Genomic DNA, 25401 nt, shown 5'->3' on the forward strand with positions numbered 1-25401 from the left:
TGGCATGTGGCGCTGGGGGATTGAACCGTGGTCCCTGTGCTTTGCTAAGCTTGTTCTAAGTAGGTGCTTTAGACCACTGAGCCATCTCACCAGCCCCACTAATAGTGTTTTTGTATAAGAAAATGAAACCTTCTTCAAAGGACTGGGCGGCTGTCTTGGAAATGGGCTCCAGCCATCCAACAGAGCCCACTCGCTTTCATACTCCACCCCCGCCCACCACCACAGCTTGCTTCTCTGCTTGGTATGATCTCTGGGTCTCTGGGGATCCCTGACAACAAGGTCTGAGAGTGCTTAGGTCGGCTGGGCAGAGCTCTAGGTGCTCTCCCTCCCACCCCACTAGGCTTCGCGCTGCACACTGAGGCTCCCGGGCAGCAGGAACAGGAGGGATGTGTGTGTAGAACACAGCATGACTTCTGCCTGTTTTTTTTTTCAGTTTCTCTGGAAAATAATGAAACCATTCCTGCTAGGTTGATAGGTCCTCCTTCTTCTCTTCCTTTCTCTTTGTCTGTCTCTCTCTCTTTTTCCCTCCACCCCGTTCTCTCACAAGTTGATAGGTGTTTTTCTTTCTTTCCTTTTTTGGCAGGGCTTTACTATGCAGGACAGGTTGGTCTTGAAGTCACTTTGTAGCCCAGGCTGGCCTTGAACTCAGTGATCCTCCTGCTTCAGCCTGCTAGGTGCTGGGATTGCAGACATGTATCACCACACCCGGCCTGATAAGTGTTTCTTGCCAGGGTCAGAGGGAGCTATGTGTTGTAAATAATTGAAACTTTTACAGCAGTCTTTTTTGATCATCTTGGTCCTAGGGACACAGGAAAAGGTGTGAAACACATGAAGTGCTTAAAATCTGTTATTTCTCAAATATGGCATTTCTTTATCATAGCTTTCTTTTATGGAGACAGCACTTCTGGGTAGAAGGGATTATGTTGATTAAATGAATGCCCTATCTTTGGGGTAGTCACTATAGATACTGCTTCTAGGAATCATTTCTTAGTTGTGCAAACTGACATACACACAGAGGTTTGGCATGTCCCTGTCTGCTGCGGGTATCTGTCCTGTACCCATGGTTACATAGCACTGCCACATCCTTCAGCCTCCCCAGGGTCTGGCATGGTTACTCTGAGGCTGTCCTTTCTCCATTCCCTATGTTGCCTCTTGGGTCAGTGGTGTGACTGCTGTTCACACAAGTGGCTGTGTATTGTGGTTAGTGTGAATAACCCAATATCATTTCAGCCCAAGTATTGCCATCAAATTAATTTGTTTGTTTGTTTGTTTGTTTGTATTAAGGATCTACAGGGTGTACAGGGTTTAACTGTGTAGATGGGACTCATAGTGATCTCCCTGTTTTCAGCCTCCCAAAGAGCTGGGATTATAGGTGCTTGCCACTGTACCCAGTCTCAGTGCACCCCAGGGGCACGGCCAGCACAGCACACCAGTATCAAGCCCTGGCTGCTGCACCTGCCTAAGAAGGCACTTTAATCCACTGAGCTATTTTTCCTGGCCCTTAAATTAGTTTTATTTATACAATAGGTTTTTGTCCAATAGATCCCAGCTAAATGATTTGAACAGTGAGACACTAAGTTGGGTTGTTATCTTAATCCTTTTTATTTTGTAAGTGATGTAAGGAATTGATGCCTGCTCCCCAGGTCTCTGTCCCTGTCCTCCCTGGGCTATCAACTCGTGTTTTTTTGTGTAGCTACTGTGGTGTTTTATGTGGTCCTGCTGAAAGCTATGTCACCATCCCAGAGTACCAAGCACTATCGAGGTGATAGTGAGGGAGGAGCTCATACTGAGCCACATTTTGCATTAGTCTCGTGGTGTTAGGGTTTTACCCTGATCTTCAACTTTGCTAATCTTTGAGGCTGGACAGATGAGGCACAGACTTGCAGCTGCCTAAGGTCACAGCCCATGTGCCCTTGGTGTACAGCCTGTCCCCCTGTTCTCTCACAGAACAGCCGACGGAGGTGGCTTGGTGGAGAAGCACTACGTCTTCCTGAAGAGACTCTGCCAGGTGCTGTGTGCACTGGGCAGCCAGCTGTGTGCACTGCTGGTGAGTGAGGGCGGTGAACACATTCAGAGCGGTGGTCCCCAGGCCACCAGTTTCATGGAAGACCAGGGGTGGGAGTGGTTTTTAGGGTTTTGGTTTTTTTTAAACTTTTTTTTTGTTGGTTTTGCTGTACTGGGGATCAGCCTTCATCTCCCAGACTTAGATGCCCAGACCTTTTTACTTTTTTTTTTTTTTTTTTTTTTTTTTGAGACAGGGGCTTGTGCAGTTCAAGCTGGCCTTGAGCTCACTTTCTAACTCAGGCTGGTCTCAAACTCAATGATCTTCCTGCCTCAGCCTCCCAAGTGCTGGGATTATAGGTATATACCACCACACTTATCATACTTTTTACTTTTTGTACTTTATGGTCTCCCTAAGTTGCCTGGGTTGGCTCAGGTCTCTAATCTGTATCTTCACCCTCCCTGAGTGCTAAGGTACCGGGATTACAATGATAGGTAATGTGCCGCCACACCTGGCTAGCGTTGTTTTCTTTGAGCTGGTCTCACTGTGTAGTAGACTATCCCTCAGCTCACTGTGGAGCCCATGCTTGCATCCAACCTGAGCAGTCCTTCTGCCTCACCTCCCTAAGTATGTGTGCACTACCATACCTGGCTAGCTTTCTTATTTTTTAACCCTTGAAATGTTGCCTTTCTTATCCAAAGGAAAATATAAAATCCCTTCAAAAGAAACCTATTTTGTGGTACTGGGGACAAACCCAAGACCTCACTGCATGATTGCAAGCACTCTATCACTGAGCCACACCCCTAACCTGCAACTTTTGTGACAGTTTAAATTGTTTGTATTTGTAATTCCTTTGCTGCAATCCTCCCCAATACCCCTCCAACCCTTGTGATTAACCTGGGCTCTTTTTTCCCTTGCAGGGTGGAGACTGTGATGTAGAAACACCAGGGAATTTTGGAAAATACTTGGAATCTTTTCTTGCTTTCACAACCCATCCAAGTCAGGTAAACCAAATCCAGTGCTATGCCATGACATATCCACAGCCCCTCGGGCGTGGCTGTAAGAGACATTTCAGTAAGAGGAGTATTGAGTCCTCTGCTAGAGCCAGGCACTGCATTGGCAGCTCAGCACCCTAACCCAAACCCCTTGAGCCCTACTGTTTCCAGAGATGTCAGGAGTGTCATGGGATTTGGTACTAAAGAGATTTTACACACAAAAGTTTGATTGTGTTTTTATTTATTTATTTATTTATTTTTAAAATATATTCCGCTGTTTATTTATTTATTTTTTACATTTATTTATTGTGTGTGTGTGTGTGTGTGTGGCCAGCTCAGCCCACCAGGGGGCGGGGCTGGCTGGCATGTGGTGCTGGGGGATTGAACCGCGGTCCCTGTGCTTTGCCAAGCTTGTTCTAAGTGGGTGCTTTAGACCACTGAGCCATCTCTCCAGCCCCTTGATTGTGTTTTTATAAAACTAGTTTCATCCAGTTAAAGATTTTTATTTTATCGCTCCAAGATTACAATACCCATCATGACCAAGAAGAGAGTAGTGTTCACATCTGCAACTGCATCTGACCCTCAGCTTGACCTGGGACATGTGCGGTGATCACTAGGCCCTGCATTGGAAGCCATTTCCAAGTGTCATGGAGAGCAGTTGATGACTCCTAGGCTGAGTGATACTCTCATTTAAGTACAACTGAAATTAAACTGAGATTTCTGTTTCTTGGTTTAGTTCCTGCGTTCTTCAACTCAGATGACTTGGGGCGCCCTCTTCAGGCACGAAGTCCTATCTCGCGATCCTGTGCTGTTAGCAATCCTGCCAAAATACCTTCGTGCTTCTATGACCAACTTGGTCAAGGTAAGATGGGTGCCTCAGCGTGTAGAGTGGGGGTGAATGCACATAAAAAGGCTTTGAGTAGCATCATTGTTGGCTCTCTTTGGTCACTAAGACCCCTTGGGCATACTCTTATTGTACAGGAAGAAAGTGGCCTGTACTGGTTATTCGTTTTTTTTTGTTTTATTTTGGGTGTTTTGTTTTGTTTTTTGGTGGAACCGGGCTTTGAACTCAGACCTTTACGCTTGCCAGGGAAGCACTTATTCCACTGAGCCATCTCCCCGGCCCCATGTACTGGTTATTCTGCTTTTCCTTATTGTAGAACATGTGAGTATCAAGGGCTAGTATCTTAAGACAAGAGCGTTGACGCACTGTGTAATGTAAGTGCTGTTCAGAAGTTAAAAGCACAGCACTTTGGGGATACAGGAGTACAGGCTCAGAAAGTGCGTAGGACAATGGTGGCAAACTTGTGGCACGCATGCTGCAGCAGGTTTGTATCATTGAAAGTTCTAGAAGGTTCGCCACCACTGGCCTAGGAGGAGTAACATTTAGAGGTTGTCCCTGAAGGTGAAGTCTGAGTCAGCAGGGCAAATGAGCAGGGGCTGAGAGTGAAGCCAAAGATTGTTCACTGCCTTGGTAGAGCGGCTTGTGAATTCTCTGTAACCTGCTAAGAGCTCTTGCAGCTGACAGATTCTGTATCTTTGTAAATCAGGAGAATGCGGTGTCCCCTGATTGATCAAGGAATTCACTTAACACATGCTCATACTGTGTTCTAATTCTCGGGCATAGCTGGAATGATCGTGCACACTAGTAATCCCACAGTTTGGAAAGCTGAAGCAGGAGGATCTCCTGACAGTCAAGGCCAGTCTAGGATACATAAGTGAGGCCCTGTCAAGGGAAAAACAAAAAATAAAAATAAATTATTTGGCATGATCTTCAATACTTTTTGAATGACACATACACAGTTCCGCATCTTTATTCCAAGTAGTCAGCATTTAATGAGGTAAGTACTCAACTCTTCCATATTGCATGCTGGATTATTAGTTCATACTCATAGATCCCAAATGAATTCCAGGATTTAATTCTCCTGAGGAGACCAAAAGGTGTCGATCAGGGGCCATGCCAGTTAGCTCAGTTGTTTAAAGCGCTTGCTTGGGCAAACTCAGTCAAGCTCAGGTGACCGCAGTTCGAGCCCCAGCTCTTCCTGTCACATCAAACCCCACCTTAAGGCGGCCTGAGCCAGTCAAAAAAAAAAAAAAATCTTTCTCAAGGTGTGAATTAAGTGTTTTTTGTTTTTCCTACCACTCTCAGGAATATTGGCACCAGGAACAAAGTGGATCCAGAGTAGAACAGTACTGTAGTTACTGTAACTTGTCTGTATAAACCCTTAGCTCTCTTAAAGGTGCTTGAGCCCCCAAAGCTTAATCATTTTTTCTCCTACCCAATTGCTTTTCTCTTTCCAGATGGGTTTTCCTTCTAAGACAGACAGCCCAAGCTGCGAATATTCCCGATATGATTTTGATAGTGATGAGGACTTCAACACTTTCTTCAACTGTAAGTGACGCTGGTCTGGGCATCCTCTAGCACCCCCAGAGTGGCATTTGGCATATGTGAACCCTGGTGTGACAGTCAGGACTGCAGCCCGCTCAAGGCCTGGTCTCTGCCCAAGCTCTGCAGGAGGCTGCCGGGGCTGCACTACACAGAAGTGAATTTGCATTTCCACTCCACACGCGCTGTGCACATTGATGTTTGGAGGGATGCCCGTACTTAAGACGCTTAGGATTGAGTGCCTTCTCACTGTGAGGTCTTTCTTTCCAGAAAGAGAAAACCTATTATTCCCTAATGTCCTCATTACAGGCACTTATGTCACTGAGCTATATCCCAGCCCAATTCCCCCATTTGTAATATAACATCTTGTGGTTTTTAGATTTTCACACTTGTGTGACCATCATGGCAAATTGTGGAGTACTTTCATCACCCTCTAAAACTTAGTCTACTAGGAATCATTCCCCAGTCTCTTTATTTCTCTCAGCCCAAGCAACCAGGAATCTGTTTTCTGCCTTTATGTTTTTCTTACTCTGAACATTCTTATAAAAAAAAATAGTATCTGAGAAGACTTTGCCAGGGATATAGCTCAGTGGCATAAGCACTTGCCTGGGAAGTATAAGGTCCTGAGTTCGATCCCTGGTATTGAAAAAAATTGTTATCTGTGAACATTTTCTATAAATTGAATCATTGAATGTGTGGTGTTTTGTGGCTCCCTTCTTTCACTTAGCATTATGCTTTTAAAATATAGCCATGATATAGTGTGAATCAATACTTCATTTGTTTTTAACCTTAACGCTTTATACACGTGTGGATATGCCACATTTTACTCATCATTTCACCTCTTGATAGTTGGGCACTTTCCACACTTTGCCTGTTACAGGTGATATTCTGTGACCATCTGTGCACATACTTTTGTGTTCCTCTTAGGTATATAATGAGGAGTTAAACTGCTAAATAGCATGACAGTTCCATGTCTAATATTTTGAGGACCTACCAGACGGTTTTCCCTGACAGCTGTGCCATTTACATTCTTTTCAACTTGATTTCCATTTATTTATTCACTTACTTACCTTCTTACTTATTTATACTTGTTTGTCTTTTTCAGACAGACCTTTGCTATGCACTTCAGGCTGGCCTTGAGCTTTCTTTATAGGCCAGGCTGGTCTTGAACTCCCAATGATTCTCCTGCCTCAGCCTCCTGAATGCTGGGATTACAGGCATGCGCCACCACAGCTTGGCTCTGATTTCCTTTTAATCCCAACAGAAATAGGAGGCCAGGGGGCTGGAGAGATGGCTCAGTGGTCTAAAGCACCTACTTGAAACAAGCTTGGCAAAGCACAGGGACCACGGTTCGATCCCCAGCACCACACACACAATAAATAAATGTAATAAATATAAATAAATAAATATTTAAAAAAAAAATAAAAATAAATATTTAAAAAAAAATAAAAAAAGAAATAGGAGGCCAGTTTTCTTTTGCTACTTATAGGATCTGGCTGGTAAAACACCTTCCAGAGATTATTTTTAACATTTTCTGAAGTCATTAATTCAGTAAAGCACTGTTGAGCAACTGTTGTGTTCAGAGCAGAAGTCTGCAGAACAGTTAGTGGATCTGATCACTTGCCCCAGGGTGGGTAAATGCCCAGATACCCACTCAGTGCCCACCATGCACAGTCACTGTGCTGTGTCCTTCCTGTGCAGCCTCCCGAGCCCAGCAAGGAGAGGTGATGAGGATGGCGTGTCGTTTGGATCCCAAGACCAGCTTCCAGATGGCAGGAGAGTGGCTGAAGTATCAGCTGTCAACCCCTGTTGACTCTGGAGCTATGAACTGTAAGTTCTTTCCTTTGCTGGACATTAGTGCAATTTTGTACCAAGTCTGTGTGTAAGAAGTAAACCTTTGTCAGGGATTAGAGAAATACCCTAATACTATTACAAAGTAGCTTGTCTCACTGCTCTGTTACATCCTGGGGAGTGAGCATTTCAATGTGATCACACAGAGAAGACAGAATACTACATTTTAAGTATGTTTAAATCAGGGTAAAACCTATCAGCTTTGCTTTCATTTTTTTTCTTTCAAACAGAATCAACCAGTTGTTACTAATTTTATTGCTTCCCTTAAGGGCCCCGATTTTAACAGGTTGTACTTCTAGACCTAGGTTTTGAAACTTTTCCACTGAGTACATGTAGAACATTGTTAGTAAATTCACATAGACTCTCCAGTTAGGAACAGTACAGGGCCTTTCCACGTCACTTAGCCGCCCAGGTCCTTTGGAAAACCCCCACTGTGTGAGAACAACCTCCCTCCACCCAGGTGCATCAGCCCATTAACTTACCTTATTCTGTATCTTCTGCCTCTTGCCTCACTAATACATGTTGCACACAGCAGGCTTCGTAAAGCAGAAAAAGGTGAATTAAGTAGCACAAGTCAGAATCTCTGTTTAAAAAAGCTTCATAGTAACTCGGGTCATTTCCAAGTATACTGATTACTTGACCTGCGATTTAGTACTTGGGTTTACAATAAACACGGAAGGTCACTGACATTGGTAACTTGAGATTTTTGAGGAAATTATGTTGTGTCAAGATGCAGTTAGTGAGTACTGCATGGAAGCAGAAAGACAGTGGAAAGATCTTTTTGTCTGGGTCTGCCTGAGCAAAATGCTTTACTCTTGTTTGTGAGTTTGAAGGAGAACACAGTTCTGTAGACATTGCCTTAACAACTATTATGAGGCTATCGTACAAAGCTTCATTTCATAGCTTACATCATTTCCTTGGTGGGACAATTATAGTCTTAAATATCTTAATTACTTAGATTCTCATGGATAGATTATAAAGGTGGAAGGGAGGGGCTGGTGAGATGACTCAGTGGTCTAAAGCACCTACTTAGAACAAGCTTAGCAAAGCCCTGGGACCAGGGTTCAATCCCCCAGCACCACATGCCAGCCAGCCCTGCCCCCTGGTGGGCTGAGCTGGCCACACACCCACACACATAAATAAATAAATTAAATAAATAAATAAAATCAGTGAATTTTTAAAAAATTAAAAAATAAATAAATAAATAAATAAATAAAAATAAAGGTGGAAGGGAAATTAATATTTGCCTATCAAGTTCCTCTAATTGACCAGACAGTTTTTGGTGCTTACATTCATATCCTCAACAGACAAGGCTCCTAGAGGTTAATTGAGACAGGTCTTTGTTAGAGACAGAAATAGGGTAGTAACCCATCTCTGCCTTCAGACGTGTCATACTTAGTCTAGTAGATAAATGTAAGCCAGTCTGAGACATTTTTTGTTTAGGGTACTAGGGATTTAGCCCAGTACCTACATCTCTAGTCTTTTATTTAGTTTTTACATTTTGAGACAAGGTCTTACTTATATCACTAAGTGCCCAGGCTGGGCTAGAACTTGTGATCCTCTTACCTCAGCCTCCTAGACTACTGGGATTATAGCTGTACACCTCTGCCCACGTTCACTTAGTCTACTTTGCCCAGGATACAAATGGTTAGATATTTTCCTTCAACCCAAATTTCCTGGATGGTCTCTGAGGCTCTATTGTCCTCTCTTCTCCAACCCTGCCTTGCTGATAAACGTTTGCTGTGTGTTTCAAAGCCTGTCCCCCTGAAGCTGGAACCGGTGAGGGAACCCTCTGCTCCATCTTCTCGCCCTCCTTTGTGCAGTGGGAGGCCATGACTTTTTTCCTGGAAAGTGTGATCAACCAGATGTTTCGGACACTAGACAAAGAAGTAAGTAATGTTTCCTGTGCCACCTGCATAATGGTAATTTCTGGTAAACTGCTAGAGAGGGATAGGAAAGTCTGTGAGTGTGCATCTTTATGGAGGAGGGCGCTGTGTTCAGAGGAGTGGAATAGTGTACTCGGGTTCAAACTGCTAGCAAATGGCAGAGCTGAGACCAAAACTTAAGTCTCCTTGACATTGAGCCTACAGCATTTTTAACACCAGGAGCATGGGGAGGCCACTGCTGCAGGGAGGACAGGAAAGGAAGTAGCTTTGGAACTGCCTCACCCTGAGAGGCAGTAGTCATCGTGTCTTTCCCAGCTCACAGCAGTCAAGTTGACCTGTCAGTGTCCTCTCCTTTGAGGAATGGTGAATAGGTAGGACTGTTCTCTGTACTCATGTCACCTGTAGCCCTTGCTGCAGGACATTACTGTGGCCATTGCTGTAGTTAAAACTGGGTAACAGCATATACTTTATTAACCAAAATAATTACTTCACAGTTGGTTTTAGAGTGATTGCCTCCTGGTTTATTCTAAGTTAGTTGTGAAAAGGATCTCTCATGCCTAGAAGATAGGTGAGATACAGTGTGCTTCCCTTTGAGAGTTGGTAACATGTGATCGCAGGATCCTTTCCTTCCTCTGCTTTGCATTGGTTCACTTCAGGTTGAAATGATGGCATCCTGTGCCTCCCTGATCCCAGGAGAAAAGACTCCCTGCAGTCTCCATTGTACTACCAAGTTCAGCCTTAGACAGATTGGTTTGCATTTATTTAATAGATCCAGACTGACACATTATTGAGAAAACCCCATATCAAGAACAGGGTGGTGGCCCTTCTCTTCTCTTCCCTGGGGTTTAAGTTGGACACATTCACTGGATATTCACATGTGGATGTGATCTTGCTTAAAAGTAGGAGAGTGGAATGGTCAGGGTTTGCCCTTCATTTGCCTTTCAGTTTAGGAATGATGACTGTTATTTGAGGGAGGAGGATCACTGGTTGGCTATAACCTGGGTTTTACAGTAAGCCTTTTTGCCTTCTATTGCTGGGATTGAGCATAAGGCCTGTTCACGTTAGGCAAATGCTGTCTCACTGACTTACATCACGAATACCGTTTAATGTAGATATTTGGTCAAAATACCAAATACTAGTTGGTTCAACGTACTCAGAAATTTGGACTGTGTGTAGGAGAATTCTGGGTGGTAGTATTTGTCCTTGTCAACAACTCAAATCTTTTGACTCAAAAACCTCTTCCTTTTTTTTCCACCAAAATTAAATTGGTCACAGTGAAGCATTTCTAGCCAAGAGAGATGAATATTTGATTACATATAATGAAGTTAGTCGGTACTTATTGATGAAGCTGTAACATTACATGTCCCCAGGGAATACACGTGATAGATCTCAGCCTACGCAAGTCCCTTTTGCAGCTGTCCTCTTGGACTTGGCGTAATATTGCCTAGTCAAGGTTTGCAGATGTTCATTCTCTGCCTTCAATCCTGTACTGGACTGTAAATCAGCAGCTCAACTTTTGTGTTTGTTTACTCTTCATTGAAAGGTTTGATTAAACCTGACTAAAAAGATTGAAAAGGTGTTTGTCTAGTTTACAGTCATATTATAAACTGGGAATGTTTCCTTTTGTTCTTTTCTTTGAGATAGGGTCTTACTGTACAGTCCAGGTTGGCCTCAAACTCATGGCTATCCCCCTGCCTCAGCCTCCTTGGGTTTGCATTTCTTTCTTTCTTTCTTTCTTTCTTTCTTTCTTTCTTTCTTTCTTTCTTTCTTTTTTTTTTTTTTGGCAGAAACCAGGGATTGAACTCAGGCCCTTGTGCTTGCCAGGCAAGCACTTATTCTACTGAGCTATCTCCCAAGCCCATCTGGATTTGCATTTCTAATAACTATTTTTGTTTTGCTTTTAGAGACAGTGTCTCACTATGTAGTTCAGGCTGGCTTTGAACTCACTGTGCAGGCCAGACTGGCCTCAAACTCATGGCAGTCCTGCCTCAGCCTCCTGAGTGCTGGTGTCACAGGCATGTAGCACCACGCTTGGGTCTAATAACTTCTGATAGCACTGCATACAGCCTTGCTTTAGCAGTAAGTCAATGTAGGAAGTGACTGTGGGGAGAAAAATGCCACACTTTGGCAGTGAGGATCAATTTGCCTGTCCAGATAGTAAAATGCAAAGCATCCAATAGTTTACCTTTTCCCCTTAAGCTTCCCCATGCCCTGTACTAGTAATTGCATCTCAAAACCCAAGAACACTAGATAAACACCCTACTTCTGAGCTATATTCCCAACTACAGTATTTCAGACCTGTATGATACTGGCATTAGACACAGGTATTGAGGCAAAGTAACAGAAACAACCCAGAATATACATAGGGAGTCCAAAGAATCAAGAAGGATTGAATTATGTAATAAATAACTATTTAGGCAAAAGAGGGGATGGGAAAAAATATTCATTAAAAAATTAATGGCTTGGGGACTGGGATATAGCTCAGCGGCATAAGCTCCTGCTTGACAAAGGTGAAATCCTGAGTTTGTTCCCTGATACCTCCAAAAAAAAAATTAATGGCTTAACCACATGATCCTTTTTTTTATAATATAGACATATGCTTTTAAACTCAGACTTTAAAAAAAAAAATTATTTATTCATTTATTTATTTATTTGGTATAGTGTCTTGCCTCGCAGTTCAGACCTGTAGTGATCCTCTTGTCTCACCCTCCCTAGCACTGGGATTACAGACAGGTGCCACTATGCCTGGTGTTGATGGCCAGCACAGTGTACCCAGGATTCCAGGGCTAGCATGGCAGGTAGTACTGGGAATCGAACCCAAATGCTTGTGCTTGCCAGGCAGGCACTTAGACCACTAAGTTATCTCCCCAGCCCTTAAACTCATAAAAGATTGATTGATTGATTGATTGATTTTGGTACTGGGGTTCAAACTCAGGACCTTACACTTGCCAGACAGGCACTTATGCCACTGAGCTATCTCTCCAGCCCCACTCAAAAAAGTTTTAAAAGGCAAACTTGGAACATTTGCAATAAATATGAGGTTGACATCCTTACTATAAAAAGTGTATATTAGGGGCCAGGGAGATAGCTCAGTGATATAAGCGCCTGCCTGGCAAGTGCAGATTCCTGAGTTCAATTCCTAGTGCCAGAAAAAACCCCAACAACAATAACAGTGTGTATCTCTGAAACATGGCCCATAGAGTATGATTGACCCTCAGTTTTTTCAAACAGGTTGGTGATACCTAGTTAAAGATTCATAGGTCAGTTTCACTTTTAGGTCCATGTTGTAAAGAAACCTTGTATGTGTAGAGAGACACTCAGTATTAAACCAAGCAGAAAAACCAACAGCAACCAGTTGATGAGCTAGTTAATAGATTGTGCTTAATGTATGATGGACCAGTGCCAATGAAGCAGGGCTACACTGGGAATAAAGATGAGTCTTGGGCTGGGGAGACAGCTCAGTGGCTTAAGCGCCTGTCTGGCAAGTGCAAGGTCCTGAGTTTGATCCCTGGTTCCAAAAAAAAAAAGGTGAGTCTCCCTGAAACAGTGTGAATCCAAAATATCTTAACTACAAAACAGTGCACAACACTGTGTAGTTAGGACTGTGCACACAGTGGCAAAAGCACAATCTAATTGTTACCTCCATGACATTATAAACACGAGCCCCCAGGAGAGGCCACTTCCAGGGTTGAAAAGAAAGTTCTGCACAGGGAGCATCAACTCTCCACTCCCTCCCTCCTTCTTGTATTTGTAACGTTATAGCCAGAAAAATGGGCATATGAAGTTAGACAGAGTCCTGTTGATATCTTTTTGTCTGGAGTTTCCACAATAAAATTATTCTGTGCATTGGTAAGAAAAACTAGAACCAGTGGAGAAATACACAAAAGGCATAGTTAAATAATGTGTGGAAGAGAAGCTAACGATAGCTGGAATTTAAAAATACATTCAGAGTGCGCGTGCACGGCTTCTGCAGCAACCCGGGAGCCAACGAGCGGGCGGGCAGGCGGGCGAGCGAGGGAGCGAGTTGTGTGGGGTGCTAGGCGAGGTCAAGCCGTGAGCGACATGGGGGACTGGGAACAGCTGCTGCAGCGGGCGCGGCTGGCCGAGCAGGCGGAGCGCTACGACGACATGGCCTCCGCCATGAAGGCGGTGACAGAGCTGAATGAACCTCTTTCCAATGAAGATCGAAATCTCCTCTCTGTAGCCTACAAGAATGTGGTTGGTGCTAGGCGATCTTCCTGGAGGGTCATTAGCAGTATTGAGCAGAAAACAATGGCCGATGGAAATGAAAAGAAATTGGAGAAAGTTAAAGCTTACCGGGAGAAGATTGAGAAGGAGCTGGAAACAGTTTGCAATGATGTCCTGGCTCTGCTCGACAAGTTCCTCATCAAGAACTGCAATGATTTCCAGTATGAGAGCAAGGTGTTTTATCTGAAAATGAAAGGTGATTACTACCGCTACTTGGCAGAAGTAGCTTCTGGAGAGAAGAAAAACAGTGTGGTTGAAGCTTCTGAGGCAGCCTACAAGGAAGCTTTTGAAATCAGCAAAGAGCACATGCAACCAACACATCCCATCCAGCTGGGCCTGGCCCTCAACTTCTCTGTGTTCTACTATGAGATCCAAAATGCACCTGAGCAGGCCTGCCTGTTAGCCAAACAAGCCTTTGATGATGCTATAGCTGAGCTGGACACATTAAATGAGGATTCCTATAAGGACTCCACACTCATCATGCAGTTGCTGCGAGACAACCTTACCCTCTGGACAAGTGACCAGCAGGATGAAGAAGCAGGAGAAGGCAATTGAAGATCTTTTGGCCCTTCCTTCACCCACCCTCCCCATCATCACCAATTCTTCCTTGCCACAATCACTAAATATCTAGTGCTAAACCTATCTGTATTGGCAGCACAGCTACTCAGCTCTGCTCTCCTATCCCTTGGAAAGCAGTGTCAGATAAACATTTATGGGCATTGCTGGACTGGTGGTTAACTTTGAGCCCATAGGAGCTCCCTTTGTGAATTGTGCAGAGAAATGTGTTCTAAATGAGGCATCTTGCTATGCCTGTTGATCTGTGGCAAATCCAGATGAAAGTAATTGAGGAGTTTAGAAAGAATTAGCCATATAGGCTATGGTTGGTATTTAAACCAAGCTGATAGTGTTTTGTTAAGCAGTACATCTTGTGCACGCAAAAATGAATTCAACCCTCCAATCTTCAACTAATGGAAAACTTAAGGGAAGCCGATACAGAGAGACGACTTGTTCCTTTCCATCAGCTTTATAATAAACTGTTTAATGTGAGGTTTCAGTAGCACCTTGTTTTGCCTCTTTAAATTACGACGTGCACAGATCTTTTCAATGCAATGCATCTAAAGTTTTGATACGTACTTTTTTTTTTTTTTGGTTGCGATTGTTTTAAGAATCATGATTTTTTTTTTTTTTTTTTTTTTTGGTAGCTCTTTGGCTATTGTCCTTGTGTATCCTGACAGCACATGTGTGTCAGCCCATGTCAATCAAGATCGGTGATTATGAAATGCCAGACTTCTAAAATAAATGTTTTCGAATTCAAATGGGTAAATAAATGCTGCTTTGGGGATACTAAAAAAAAAAACAAAACTTCAGTTTGCCTAGTAAGTCAAAGTTTGAGGGAAAAATAGGACATAATGCATAAAGCATCTGTTGATAAAGCCTATAAAGTAGAATGACATCAAAATTGTCATACTGGGGCCAGGGAGATGGCTCAGTGGAATAAGCGCTTCCCTAGCAAGTGCAAGGGCCTGAGTTCAATCCCCTGAGTTCCACAAAAAAAAAAAAAAAAAAAAAGAAATAGTCATACTTTTGACCCAACAATGCGAGCCAAGCTTAGAGGTCTCAATAACTCAAGATTTTCTCTGAGCAGCACCATGGCAGTAGGCAAGAACAAGCGCCTTACGAAAGGTGGCAAAAAAGGAGCCAAGAAGAAAGTGGTTGATCCATTTTCTAAAAAAGATTGGTATGATGTGAAGGCTCCAGCTATGTTCAACATAAGAAATATTGGAAAAACACTCGTCACCAGAACCCAAGGAACCAAAATTGCATCTGATGGGCTCAAAGGTCGTGTGTTTGAAGTGAGCCTTGCTGACCTGCAGAATGATGAAGTTGCCTTTAGAAAATTCAAGCTAATTACTGAAGATGTTCAGGGCAAAAACTGCCTGACTAACTTCCATGGCATGGACCTCACCCGGGACAAAATGTGTTCCATGGTCAAAAAATGGCAGACCATGATCGAAGCTCATGTTGATGTCAAGACTACCGACGGTTATTTGCTTCAATTGTTCTGTGTTGGCTTTACTAAAAAAATGCAACAGTCAGATATGGAAGACCTCTTATGCTCAGCACCAACAGGTCTGCCAGATCCGGAAGAAGATGATGGAAATCATGACCTGGGAGGTGCAGACAAATGACTTGAAGGAAGTGGTCAGTAAACTGATTCCAGACAGTATTGGGAAAGACACAGAGAAGGCTTGCCAATCTACCCTCTTCATGATGTCTTCGTCAGAAAAGTAAAAATGCTGAAGAAGCCCAAGTTTGAATTGGGAAAACTCACGGAGCTTCATGGTGAAGGTAGCAGCTCTGGAAAGGCTACTGGAGACGAGACTGGAGCTAGAGTTGAACGAGCTGATGGATACGAACCACCAGTGCAAGAGTCCGTTTAAGATCCAGATTTTTAATAGTGATAAAGTCCTATTTGTGATGGCAAAAAAAAAAAAAACCCTCTAGATTTAAACATAGTTTTTCTTAGTGATGTATATTGATACTATTTATAGTAGTAGAGAACTGGAAACATACCCAGTTACAGGAAGTAGTTCATTCCTAATGCAGCGCAGTCTGGCATCATTCATGAGAAGTTTTAGTAACATGGGCTATGCATAGAATTTAAAATTCAAAGAGCAGTTTATTTTTTAAAAGGATTTTTAAAATTAATTTTATTGAGAAACAAATAGCAGTAAGACAGTTTCAAAACAGGTTAGTAGGACAGTTATAATAAATACATTGCATATTGTCATCTTCATAGTAGTTATTCACGGTACAAGATGCAGGCATGATATCCTGTCTAAACATTATTAGTACAAATCTAAAAAGCAGTTTATGAAGTCGTGTGTGTTAACCATACTGAGTGGTGGCCACCCTGTCAGCCTCCTTTCATCTGTTTTGTAGGCAATCCCTGTCAACGATGGCATAGAGCTGTTGCAGATGGTCCTGAGCTTTGACACCAAGGACCCACTCATCCTGTCCTGTGTCCTGACCAACATCTCGGCACTCTTCTCCTTTGTTACCTACAGGCCGGAGTTCCTGCCCCAGGTCTTCTCTAAGGTAAACCCACCTCCTTGACCACCTTCTCAAGCTAATTGTTCTACTAACTTTTTGAAAGTAGGTGAGGCAAATTCATAAACAGTCCTGTGTGACTTCGTTGAGCATGTTTTCCAGGACTCACAGTGGCTCCAGCCCCATGCTAGAGTGCTCCCCGCCCCAAGAACACTGTGGGAATAGAAGCGCAGAAACAGTTGCCATCCCTGTGTGCTCTTGGAGTTGGTACAGTACAGAGTAGGAAAGGGAAAAGAGGAGCTGTGGAAGGGAATCCCATTGTTGGAATCAGGACAGAACGGATGGACAGGTTTCCTATTTTAGACTAGCTAGGCATCAGAGCCTCTGCCTGAGTGAGAGAGAGCAAAAATAAGAGGTGTTTTGAAGGATATGAAAAACATCTAGGAGAAAACTCCCAGGAAATTAATTATTTGATTTAAAAGTCTAGGCCAGAGCTGGGCATGGAGGGTAGGACACATAATCCCAGCACTTGGGAGGCTGATTAAATGGATGGCTATGAGTTCAAGGTCAGAATAAACTGTATAGCAAGACCCAATATAAAACAAAATGAAAGTCTAGACCAGTAAAGATGACCTTTTTAAAGCTTTCATTGATAACAATCTGCTGCAGCACACATGCCATCTGTTCACCATCACTGGAATAGACCCTAGAAAATGAGATCCAATTTAGGTATTGTCCGTATTTCCAACAGTGATATTGTTGGAATCCCAATCAAAATACGGTAGTATTATTCACAGAACTGAAGAAAGCCATCCTGAGGTTTATGTGGAACCAGAAGAGAGCCAGAATAGCAAACACCATGCTGAGGAGCATGAGCAAGCAGGAGGTGTCAAAGTTCTGGACTTGAAGTTTCGTTACAAAGTTGCAATGGTTGATAAACAGCATGGTAAAAATAAACAGCATGGTGCTGGCACAAAACTGGCTGTTAGGAGCAGTGGAACAGAAAGAGGATGCAGGACAATCCCAAGAACATTCAGCTTTTTGATCTTTGACAAAGGGGCCAAAAATACACAGTGGCGGAAAGACAATTCCTTTAATAAATGTTGTTGGGGAAACTAGCTATCCACATGCAGAAGATTGACTCTAGACCCATATCTCACCATGTATTAAACTAAAATCAAAATGATCAAAGAATTAAACACCAAAATAGAAATAACCTTTTGAAAGATAAATAGATAAATTCTTAAAAGTCAGAGATGTAAAGTAGGACTTTCTGAAGAGAGTCCCAGCTGCATAGAAAATAGTACCAAGAATAAATAAATAGAATCATATGAAATTAAAAAGCTTCTGTACAGCAAAATAAATGGCTAGCATAGAGTGAAAAAACAACTTATAGAAATAAAAGAAATTTTTTCCAGATACTCCTTGGATAGAGGACTGATATCTAGACTATATAATTTCATCTTAAAATTAGACTCCCCCCCCCAAAAAAAAAAAAGTTCAAATTTAAAAAATGGGCAGTGGGGCCAGGGAGATGGCTCAGTAGAATAAATGCTTCCCTGGCAAGCATGAGGGCCTGAGTTCAATCCCCAGTTCCACAAAAAAAAAAAAAAAACTGGCCAACTGAAATGAGTCCATATTCATTAGAAGAAGAGAGTACAGCCAGCCATGGTCATCCCAGCACTTGGGAGGCTGAGATAAGAGGATGACTGAGTTTGAGACCAGCCTAAACTGCATAGTGAAGCACTGTCTCAGAAAAACAAAAACTTCTTTCCTTAGGAGGACTAATGGAGTAGTAGTCATTAAGAACTAGGAGGCAGGGCCAGCTAGATAGCTCAGCAGACGAATGCGCCTGCTTAAGCAGACCCAGGTACCAGGGTTCGATCCCCATCCTGCCGTGCCAGCTCTGCCCCCATGGCACCCTGACACATGATTAAGACTGGGTGTGGTGGCACATGCCTATAGTCCCAGCACTTGAGAGGCTGAAAACAGGAGCATTGCTACAAATCTAGTCTAGGTAGTGAGACCCTATAGACCCTGTACTAAATACATAAAAAAAAATTTTAAAAACAACCAGGGGGTAACCTCTTTAAAAAAAAAAAAAAAAGGAAGAAGAAATGTCCAATAAAAACATTCAATATCATCTTCCAATGATTCATAGAAACCCATGTATTAACAGCATAATTCATAACTAAATTTTGGAAGCAACCTGTGTCTATCAGCAGATGAATGGATAAAATGTCTTCTTTCTATATAATGGAGTACTACTCTGCCATGAAGAAAATAAACTTGAGTCATTTGTAGGAAGATGGATACATGTTGATACTAATGTTGAATGAAGTAAAATCAAGCTTAAATGTCATATGGTATCTTTTATATGAGAAAGCCAAATTATAAATATATGGAGCAAAATAGAAGATAATAGGAAGTAGGGAGAGAAATCTTTCTAAATGGGTAAGAGGTCAAGAGATGGAATGGGAGGGAGAGGAGAATAGAGGATGAAAATCGGAATTAAAGTGTGTTGTACCGCTCCATACAAAGAATGGAAGCATTAGTACTGCGAGAATTTACTAATAGAACAATATTTTTTTTTAAACTAAGGCATTGTCATTATAGAAGTTTCAAGAATTGAAGTGAAGTCTAAGGGAATGTGTGCATGGCATTAGAGGATGTGTGTGTCCAGTAGGGAACCTGGGGGAGTATTGTCGTGGGAGGGAGAGTAAGAATGATGAGAAGCCCAGAGAAGCTAAAGGGAAGGAAGTGGTGTGTCCCAGGCCAGGAGAACTTCAGAAGGGTGGACCTGAGCTTGGAGCAGGAATTCTCTCTGAACTGGGACTCTGCACTGGACTCTTCCCTACATGTAATTCTGTCATAGTGGCCAGCAGAGGTGTCATTCTATGTCTGGTTAAGGGGTGGAGGGACACTATAAAATGACTTGGGAAGATAGATGATTCACACTATGATAAACAGAAGAGAAGGGCCAGCAAGATAGCTCAGCAGACTAAAGCTCCTGCTTAGGCAAGTACAGGGACCACAGTTCAATCTCATGCTGGCCCTGTCCTCAGGGCGAGCTGAGCTAGCCAGAGTCCAGGTGTAGTGGCGCTTGACTATAATCCCAACACTGGGGAGGCTGAAAGCAGGATCACCATGAGTCCAAGCTGCATAGTGAGACCCTGTAACAACCAAATACATTAAAACAAAACAAAACAAAAAAACAACAACAGTAGAACAGAGTGTCACCATAGCTGGATTGTTTAAATGGTGGCATGAGTTATTCTGGGACTACATAATTAACTTCTTACTCTAAATTTTTTTTTTTTTTTTTTTGTTTAAATGGTGGCATGAGTTATTCTGGGACTACATAATTAACTTCTTACTCTAAATTTTTTTTTTTTTTTTTTCTTTCGGAACTGGGGATTGAACTCAGGTCCTTGCGCTTGCCCGGGAAGCATTTATTCCACTGAGCCATCTCCCCGGGCCCTTCTAAAATGTTTTGATGATAAAATTGCAAATCTCAAGCCTCTTGAAGAAGTAGCTAAGGCCGGGGAGATGGCTCAGTAGAATAAGTGCTTGCCTGGCAAGCACAAGGGCCTGAGTTCAATCCCCAGTTCTGAAAAAAAAAAAAAAGAAGAAGAAGAAGAAGAAGTAGCTGAGAAAATGGACTTCTGAAGGCTTATATGCTAGTAGGAAGCTTTTGCTACGAAGTGGTTAGTGGAAACACATTTCTGGGATTTTTGTTGAAAATTTCATGATAACTACTACTTAAAAATGCACAAGTAACCTTCTCTCTCTCTCTCTCTCTCTCCCCATAGTTATTTTCATCTGTCACTTTTGAAAGTATTGATGAAAATAAGGTAAAAAACAAAACTTCATTAAACCAGCACATTCTAAATTCTTAGAAGCAAAAGTGTGAATGCCTAATACTTAATCTGTATTTGTATGTATGTGGGATGGGTTAGAGGAAGTAGGTTGTCACAGGGCGTTTTGCCATGAAGAGAAAGTCATTGTGAATTTGCCTGTGACTAGGATGTTGATGTGAGTATACCATTAGTAACTCGTCTCATTGTGACCCCAGGGTGTGCGATGTCTCTTTTTCTAGGCGCCCCGCACGCGTGCAGTGAGGAACGTGAGGAGGCACGCATGTTCATCCATCATCAAGATGTGTCGCGACTACCCTGAGCTTGTGCTGGTAAGCACTGACCCTGCCACATCACCTGCTGAGCTTGGTTACACTTCTGGGTAAATGTCGTTCTCAAAATACTCCCAGAAAGGAAAGGCTGGAAACTGTTGAGGCATCTTGAGTTGGTATGCTGTCCTGTTAGTAGAGCAATTAAAATTCAGATATATTCCCTCATAATACATGTGTTTTGTCTGTGTGGAGGACTTAGTTTCCTATTAGAAATGTGTGACCCCTCTTGGCCATGGGACGTCTGTAATTACTATTGCTGAATGATATGTCAAGCCTTGAGAGAAGCCAGATGAAAATTCCAACGGGGGGGGGGGTCTGTAAGAAATCCAGCATTATTTCAGATAACAGATTAATCTGAAGTCACTTCTCTGATACACAAAAGTTGTGTCCTTTATGTAGGTAACAAACTTATACCTGCCTGTGAAGATACTACTAAGTTGATAGAGAGAACAGAAACTATTTCACACTGTGCTGTAGGAAAGCCCAGTAATCCAAATGCTCAGGCAGGAACTGTCTTCTGCGCAGTTGCCTTGCTGCTCAGGCAGAAGAAGAGCGTTAGGACACAGCGACTACATGACAGCCTCGCAGGCCTTCCCCTCCTTGAGGCTGCCTTGCTTCTCCTCCCTTCTCCCCTGCGGGGCCCGCCTCTCCCTTGAAGATCAAGATGTCACCAGTGCTGGTCTGTCTGCTCCACAGCCCAGTTTCGACACGCTGTACAGCCATGTGAAGCAGCTCTTCTCCAATGAGCTGCTGCTCACGCAGATGGAGAAGTGTGCCCTCATGGAGGCTCTAGTGCTCATCAGCAACCACTTCAAGAACTACGAGCGCCAGAAGCTGTTCCTGGAGGAGCTGATGGCACCAGTGGCCAGCATCTGGCTTTCTGAGGAGATGCACAGGTAGCCCCAGCACTTTCTCTGCTGAGCGTTTGTTGTGTCTGGAGTTGGGTGGCCATGGAGCCAGGGCACTGTCAGTGGTGTTCGAAGCCCTCTCAAGAGTAGCCTTTTGTAATCCAATCTCTGAAATCCCACCTTGCTTACAGAGGTGGAGCCAAGGTGGAGATGTTGGGTTTTTTGTTGTTGTTGGGTTTTTTGTTTTTTCCGATACTAGGGATCAAACTCAGGACCCTGTGTTTGCCAGGCGAGCACTTATGCCACTGAGTTTTCTCCCCAGCCCACCAAGGCAGAGATGGGATGAAGTGTGGTTATGGGGTGCAAAGCACAGCTGGAGGAGCATGGGTTGTAGCAGGTGTACCTTTGGGCAAATGAGAATGGCCCACAAGGACTGGGCAAAGCAGAGACACTGTAGGACAGAAACAGTTTCCCTCTTGACCTTCTCAAGTTTATCTGTTGTCAGGCTGGGCATGGTGGCACATACCTATAATTTCAGCACTTTGGGGGACTGAGGCAGGAGGATCACAAGGGTTTTTTTGGCGGGGGTTGTTTTGTTTTGTCTTTTTGAGACAGGGTTTCATTCTTCAGTTCAGGCTTTGAATTCACTCTAGTCCAGGCTGGCCTGGAAGTCACAGCAATCCTGATTCAGCCTTTGGAGCGCTGGGATTATAGGTGTGCTGCCCCGGAGCTGGCTCAGAAATTCTTAGAAGTGTTAATAAGAACATTTGGAATAAATAAATAAATAAATACATTTTAAAAAAGAACATTTGGGAGTAAGAAGTTCCAGCCTTCAAATAAATGACTACTCTTAAACAATAGGATGGAACTGTAGTTTGGGGCTAAATAATCAGCCTCTTAGCTCTTTTTTTTTTTTCTTTTTTTCTTTTTCTGTATCAGGAATCAAACTCAGGACCTTGTGCTTGACAGGCAGGCTCTTACACCACTGAGTTGTGTACCTGGCCCCTGCCTCTTAGCGCTTGTGGAAGAAATTGTCCTTATTTTGAGTCAAGATCTAACTGCTCTTTCCCCACCAACCCGCAGAGTGCTGTCAGATGTCGATGCTTTCCTTGCTTATGTGGGTGCAGATGTGAAAAGCTGTGACCCTGACGTGGAGGACCCCTGTGGATTCAACCGTGCTCGAGTAAGACTGGTTTAGGCAGTTATGTGGGTTATAGGCAGAGTAAGGTGTCAGCCTTTTGTCATGTTTCTCATAGATTAGGTTTGTCTGTACTAGTGAGAATCCTAGAAATCTCCACTTCCTGAGCTGTTTCTTTTCTTCTTAGTAGATTTCTTGAGGTAGTTCCCACACCAGAGCATGTACTCTCTCTCTTATGAAGACACTCTTTTGGCCTTAAAGATCGCTGAGTAGCTCTGAAGGGGTAAGGAGGAAGCAGACCCAAGTCTTCCCCAAAGTCTCTCTGTGCTGTGGAAAGTTCTGACTGGTGGCCTTGCCTGAGCACGGAGCTGTCACAGTGCTTTCATCTTCAAATGAGTATTGTTCCTTGCTCTGTCATGGCCCTAGTCCCATGAGTTAACCTGGAGAGACCGTGAGGAAACCTGAGGGGAAAAACTGCCAAGCTCCAGGCTTCAGGGAACAGTGTCAATTCAGAAGCAAAGGAAACAGTGGCAGCCTAAGTACTTTGAGCTGGCCCGTGCCTCAGCCCCACCAGCCAGGTCACCACGTCCTAGGGAAGATCTTGGACCCACCCTGATCCTGAAAATGGCAGTGAAGGGACTGCTCTTGGGCTTGACCTTAGAGGAGGGGATGGGCTCTCTCAGAGTGCAGGGGTCTTTCCTTCTCTCTGGCCTGTCCCTGTGCTGCACCAGTGAGTGTATCTAACAGTGCTTTTATGTTTTCTTCCTTACGTTTATCTTCTCTCTTGCTTTCCTATAGATAAGCTTTTGTGTGTACAGCATCCTGGGCGTCGTGAAGCGAACTTGCTGGCCTAGTGACCTAGAGGAGGCCAAAACTGGGGGCTTCATGGTTGGCTATACACCCAGTGGGAACCCCATCTTCCGGAACCCCTGCACTGAACAGGTTCTGAAACTGCTGGACAATTTGCTTGCCCTTATAAGGTCAGTCAGAATAGTAGTTTCTCTCTGTTGCTTTTCCTTTTTTAAGTAAGACTTCAAAATTTTAATCTGATGATATGATATATATCTTGACAGTGGTAGTGAGGGAGCAGGTCATAATTCTTTCTAGAAAGGATCTGCCTGTTCTTTTTAAGAACTATAGCTCATGCTTGCCAAAGACTTAGTACATTCCGTGGAAACCCAGGGAGATCTGGTGAGGACTGATCCCAAAGGACCTTTTACATTTTGAATCTTCTATGTGTGCTTCTCCCACTTGTTATACTTCAGCTCTTTCATTTTTAAGTTTATGTAGTGTAACTTTTTGCCAATCAAGAAATTGTTCATTGGGAGCAAGACGGTTGCTTTTTTCTTGTATGTATTTTGAGACAAGGTCTTGCTGTGTAACCCAGGCTGGCCATAAACTCAACTATGTAGCCCAGGCTGGTCTCAAACTCAAGGTAGGGCTGGGGATTTGGCTCAGCGGTAGAATGCTTGACTAGCAAGCTGGATGCCCTGGGTTCAGTCCTTGGCCCCAAAAACAAAAAATAAACCTCCTCAAACTCAAGGTGATCATCTGCCTCAGCCTCCCTAGTCCTGGGATTGCAACCATGTACAGCATGCCTGGCTGTAGTTGCTGTCGTACTGGGGTTTCCCTGCGTGCTCTTCTGTAGCCTGATCTGAGCATAGCAGTGATGTCTGAGCACTTAATGGCCCAGATTAACCTCAGTGTCCCCATCCCAAAGCAGAGGCTAAAATCAGCCTCTGCTGTCACTTGACCCCATGTTGGAAGGCAAATGCGTGCCTCCTCCTCATGTAACAGACCAGAATCTGGCTTTATCCCAGGTGTTTTTTGGTTTTGGTTTTGGGTTTTTTGCGGAACTGGGGATTGAGCTCAGGCCCTTGCTCTTGCCAGGGAAGTGCTTATTCCACTGAGCCATCCCCCCGGCACCTATCCCAGGTGGTTTATATACACATTAAACTCAGAATTACGTTCTGGATTATCTGAGGTAATACATTAGAGTAAGTGGATGCTGCCAGGCTGACTAGTGATTGCATGCATGTGTTATGATTCAGCGGTGCTAGCTAAAGGGAAAGATAGGTTTATGAAAGAATTTAACTCTATTGGCAAAAGCAGAGTTTGAGTGCCATTTTTTAAGGAGTTATTTATGTTTTTAGTAGTAAATTGAGAGGCACACGATGAAACTATGCCAAGATTGCTTTTCATGTCTCACAGTATTTCTTATTTATACGCTGGTACTTTGTTCCTGTTTTTTATGGCCTCTGACCCATTAGTCCCAAGCAGAATCTCTGGGGCAGACCACATCACATCACAGGGGAGCCTTCCTGACGACAGACCCTGAAAAGTGTAAGGTTTAGGGTAATGGTTGACCAAGTTGGAAAGCCACAGTGCATGGTAGAGTTGGCATGGCAGTTGTGTCTCTGGAAATAGATAATATTTTATTTTGCTTTCAAAAGAAGAGGTTTCAATAAAGAGGCAGGCTTGTGTGTTGGCAGTAGCAAAGGTAGTCAAGGAAAGGCTGATTTCCATGTTGGTGTTCTTGAAACCTAGAGGTTGTTCTGTAGCTTAGATACACAGGGTGAAAAGACATGGTGTGTGTAGGGACTCATTTGCCAGGAGTTTTTAGGAAACAGTGTTCTTTCCTGAGTGGGTGAGTTTGCACAAGACAGCAAACAGTACCCTTATTATCTTTTTTTTTTTTTTTTTTTTTAATTTTTTATTTATTTGTGGGGGGGCAGCTCAACCCACCAGGGGCGGGGCTGGCTGGCATAGGGTGCTGGGGGATTGAACCGCGGTCCCTGTGTTTTGCT

At 43.4% G+C, this 25401-nt stretch overlaps 1 protein-coding gene and 1 pseudogene across 2 annotated transcripts in view; both read left to right on the forward strand.

Annotated features, from left to right (window-relative positions):
• The window catches only part of Xpo5 (exportin 5), a 45110-nt gene that overhangs the window by 9715 nt on the left and 9994 nt on the right, over positions 1-25401 (forward strand). Inside the window, exons 9-20 of the mRNA XM_004624117.2 lie at positions 1948-2047; positions 2923-3006; positions 3734-3859; positions 5299-5389; positions 7085-7213; positions 8990-9123; positions 16312-16467; positions 20232-20273; positions 20519-20608; positions 21305-21504; positions 22540-22639; positions 23393-23574. Coding sequence (XP_004624174.1) covers positions 1948-2047; positions 2923-3006; positions 3734-3859; positions 5299-5389; positions 7085-7213; positions 8990-9123; positions 16312-16467; positions 20232-20273; positions 20519-20608; positions 21305-21504; positions 22540-22639; positions 23393-23574 — 1434 coding nt within the window. The remainder of the gene's footprint in view (positions 1-1947; positions 2048-2922; positions 3007-3733; positions 3860-5298; positions 5390-7084; positions 7214-8989; positions 9124-16311; positions 16468-20231; positions 20274-20518; positions 20609-21304; positions 21505-22539; positions 22640-23392; positions 23575-25401) is intronic.
• LOC101569906 lies at positions 13076-14713 on the forward strand (annotated as a pseudogene). Its single transcript, XR_001117210.2, has one exon. The product of XR_001117210.2 is annotated as a 14-3-3 protein eta pseudogene (transcript).

This window comes from Octodon degus, unplaced genomic scaffold, assembly GCF_000260255.1.
Source record: "Octodon degus isolate 3935 unplaced genomic scaffold, OctDeg1.0 scaffold00005, whole genome shotgun sequence".
NCBI lineage: Eukaryota > Metazoa > Chordata > Mammalia > Rodentia > Octodontidae > Octodon > Octodon degus.